Genomic DNA, 4461 nt, shown 5'->3' on the forward strand with positions numbered 1-4461 from the left:
CATTCATTCATTCACTCTTACTCCTTAAAATTAATTTACCACAGTTACTCTTCTTTCTTCTTCTCTTCTCTCATAACCTATCGGCTCAGAAAAACTTGAAAAACGACAACTATTAAAATTTTTATATTATTTTATATTTTCTTAAACCACGCTGTGCATTCTATAATAACTAATTACGTAGTTAATAAGGAAAAGAATAATTATTATTTTATTATAATAACTATCAATATTTTACCTTTTGGCAGCGCTATGCGCTTTATTATAAGTTAAGTAAAATATTAATAGATTTACATTATATTATTAGAGCAATTACCAATATTCTATCTTTTGGCAGCGCTATACGCTTTATTAAAAGTTAAATAAAATATTGATGGATTACCATTTATATTATTATGGTTATTATTAACATTACACAGCTCTTTGGCATGTGTCGTTGGAATTGCGAATTTTGTAAAAGTGTGCAAAATGTTTAATTTATTAAATACATGTGATTAAGAAATAAGACATGTGAGTAAGAAACAAAAATAGCTTATAAGTGAGCGGACGGTAATGGTTTTGGTTCTAAGAAAATTGCTTAAATTAAAACAAACTTTTGTTTGGTAATATTACATTGTTTTGTGTACCAAGCCGTGCGCGGTATGGGAAACCTTATTGTAGTCAAAATAGTCAAAGAATTGATTGGCTCAATCCTCGTCTAGTATGCAGAGAACACAGTTCTTTGGCAGCGCTATGCGCTTTATTAAATATTATAAGTAATTTTTTTCTTCTTATCTAATATGATTTTTGTGCACCACCCTACCAGATTCAGTTAAAACTGTTGAGTGGTGATTTTCTTTCACCTTTTCCTTCTTAAAACGCTTAGCCAATTTAGTCCCTATTCTTTTGTTTTGTTTTACATGAATCTCCTGTCCGGGTTCGTAGTCTTTAGCTTCCTCCTTATTTTTATTATGATATTTCATATCTTTTTTTGTTTATCCAATAGCCTTTCATAGTTCGCTAAACGGGTTTTTTTCATAGTCTTCTGGTCCAAAATTTAATATTCTTCCAAAAAATAAATCGACAGGTCTTTTATTTGTTACCGAATGAATGGAGTGGTTATATTCGTTCACAGCAGTCTCAACCAGTTCTGTAAAATTTTTACTTGAATCTTCCTGTTTTAGGCACCTCATGATTTCAGCAAGAGTTGAATGGAATCTCTCTACTTGTCCATTTACTTCACTTCTGTAAGGAGGGGTGGTGAAGATATTAATTTTTAAGTCATTTTCCATCATGAACCTGATTGACTGCGAATTAAAAGATTTTTCGTTATCGAAAACAACAGATTTTGGGACTCAAAAATAAAAAAGAATTTCTCTCAGCGGTTTTCTTATGTTTTCAGTACTCTTGCCATCTAACATCCTAACAACGGCGAACTTTGTAAATTTGCCGATTGCGGTAAGGATCTTCTTTTTATTGGTTGCAAAAATATCGATATGAAGAGTATGGCCAGGATGTGTTGGCATTGGGGTGGCACTTAAAACTTGATTACCAGGACGCCTATCATATTTATTTTCTTTGCATATCGTGCATTTTTTAATCACGATACGGATACGATTTAGGAATGTACTAAGGGAATGTACTAAGGAAAAATATAGATAAATAGTAACATTTTTGAGCATCCGTATCTAAATTATTAAAATAAAATATATTCATAAAAACAATAAAAGGAAAATCCCTAGTGTTGGGACTTTCGTCCTTTTTTAACCTTTTTTAAACTTTTTTTTACAAACAATAACAAAATGTAATACAGTCCAATAAAATCATATTATTTTAACCTTGATGTAGAAATTAGTCTTAAGATATTTTTGTATAAAAACACAACATTGTTTTAAATAAAATCAGTAACTACAAAATACTCAATCAAAGTACTTCAATAATATAATCAGTACATTTTGGTCCTTCGAGCCGGATATACCAAGAGTGCTATGATCAATAATATAATAGTACATTTTGGTCCTTCGAGCCGGATATAGCAAAATTGCTATATCAGTGTACTTCACTAATATAAAAGTACATTTTGGTCATTTGTAGATATGTTTCTGCATCCTGTATCCTACTTCCGTAAAAATTTATTTGTTTTTGCAAGTCTGTCACCTGTCCTTGGGACTTTACAAGAACTTGAGGGATTACCTGTTGATGCATTACAAGAATTCAAGCTATCATGAAAACTATTCTTTGCAGATTCTTTTTTTTCGATTTTTTGAAGTTCCGGTTCGAAATCAATTTTTATTGATATATGATCATTTTGTAATCTCATATATCGCCCATCCTGTTCCTTTAGTTCCTTAATATTCTTACCATATTCATCGCATTTATTTTTATATTCAACCACATCGGATCAGTGGACGTAGTTGCATCATCATGGAATATGGTAGTATACTTTAACTTAAACTCATTTTTCGACACAATAAAACAAGCAGATAGAATTTTAATCACAATGAGTAAGACTTGTGAAAATTTACAAACTTTTGAAGGGCAGTGTAATCGGCTTTTAGACACAATGAAACGGCAAGTTGAGAATATGAAGAACACGAATCAATATCTATTTCCACAAAATATTAAAAGATCTAAAAGAGCACTATTTGAATTCATTGGATCGCTGCAACATATCTTTTTTGGAACAATGAATGCAGATGATAGGAGGCAGATTACATATGTAAAGCAGAGAATAAACTTTTAGCTTTAGAGAATGTTGGTACACTACCATCTATTTTGTGAAGAGCATGATGCAATATTTTGACAAAATCCTCGCAGCTGAAGACAATACTGCGACGATACAGTTTAGGTTGTGAAGTAGGATTGAAGAGACTAGGATAAATATGGCCATTTGGTAACCCATATGGATAGAGGAATTTAGAAATGAGAGAGCGGCGATAAGAAGTCAAAGGTTGACCATAAGGCTCATTATAGTTGGTGAGTAATTTTTCCAGTTCAGAATGGACAAGATACTGAGGATAACCGTTGGTATAGAACCGAACAAGACAGTCAGCAAGATCTACGGAAAGGAAAGTATCGCTAGTGCGATAAAATACACGACGCAAATGAGTAGAGAGTACAGATTGCTTAACTTTAATGGATGTATGTGAAGTATAATGGGTCAAACGCATGGATTCGGTGGACTTATGATAGACATTTACTAAGAAAGCATGAGAGGATTGGAAAATACGATGATCGAGATAAGCAACACAAGGGTAAACACTATATTTGAGATCTGGTTTTTCTACAGTATAAGTTACGTCGTATCCAATGAGACGGGGAAAAGCATCCATAAAACTAGAAACAGAGAAAGAAGGCATGTAGAGGAGCACATCGTCGATATACTTCCACCAAGCTAAAACACTATGGGACAAGAACAATGGATTATAATTAAGTTCAATCTGAGCATCTAGAAATATGGTGGCCAATAAGCCAGAGGCCCCTCCACCTTGTGGTAACCCTTCGTGTTGCTGATACAAATCACCATTGAATGTGAAATAATTGGCCTTATGGAGTATAAAATCTAATATAGATTGCAACATACTGACATCGATAGGGCAAGCAGCTTTAAACCAATCCTGACCCATAAAAAACTGCAGTAAATCCCATAAAGGAGGGATGCGAGTACTTGGGTACATTTCTCGTATTGCCATTGTAACTAATACATAACCTGGACGAGGCTGCAATTGTAGTAAATGATCGGTAAGCTTATTAATGTTAGACAGATTATGACACGAAAGCTTACTCTGGAGAGCAGCAGATAAGAAAAACTGACATAGCTTGTGTAAGGGGTGAGAGTACCATTGAATGGGACTGCAAATCGGACGGACCGGATTGTCAAGCTTATGGGTCTTGATAGTTCCATATAGATAAGGGAAGGTTGGCGAGGATGATAATAACTTCTTAAGGCTAGCATTTATAGAGGAGGGATAAAGATTAGGTTTAGCAGCATGAAGACGACACAAAGGATTAACAACCTTCCGGTACTGCGCCTGAATCTTGCGAGAAAGCTGGTCCTGATCACCGATGAATATTGAACAAGCTCCAGTACTAATATAACTCTGCAATAGGTCATCAATTTTTCCAATGTAAGAATCCCTATACATTAATATAGTGGCCTTGCACTTGTCAGACTGGACCAACAATAAATCATTACGAGCCTAAAGGAATTTATGAGTAACGTTGAATAAATGCGTAAGCATGGAATGGTAAGGTGAAGGAACACGATGAGTACGCATTGCAGCCAAGAATTTTACATAATGGTCATCCATCAAAGCCTTACAATAAAGTCCCAAATCATTTTGATATTCAGTGTGATACTTGTAATACTGAGCCAGGGCTGTGTAGTAATTGGAGATGGTAGGCGGAGCAACAGGACAGTAATTGGGACCAAAACTAACCAAAATACGCATCTCTAACGGAACAGTGATTGTAGTGAGATTAATA

The 4461-nt window shown here is 34.2% G+C and overlaps 1 protein-coding gene across 1 annotated transcript; it reads right to left on the bottom strand.

Moving 5' to 3' along the window:
* Positions 1-2687: 2687 nt before the first annotated feature.
* LOC119688680 lies at positions 2688-4121 on the bottom strand. The gene has a single exon (XM_038103349.1). It carries the CDS (start codon positions 4119-4121, stop codon positions 2688-2690), a length of 1434 nt encoding a protein of 477 aa, XP_037959277.1.
* Positions 4122-4461: the final 340 nt, after the last annotated feature.

This window comes from Teleopsis dalmanni, chromosome X, assembly GCF_002237135.1.
Source record: "Teleopsis dalmanni isolate 2A chromosome X, ASM223713v2, whole genome shotgun sequence".
NCBI lineage: Eukaryota > Metazoa > Arthropoda > Insecta > Diptera > Diopsidae > Teleopsis > Teleopsis dalmanni.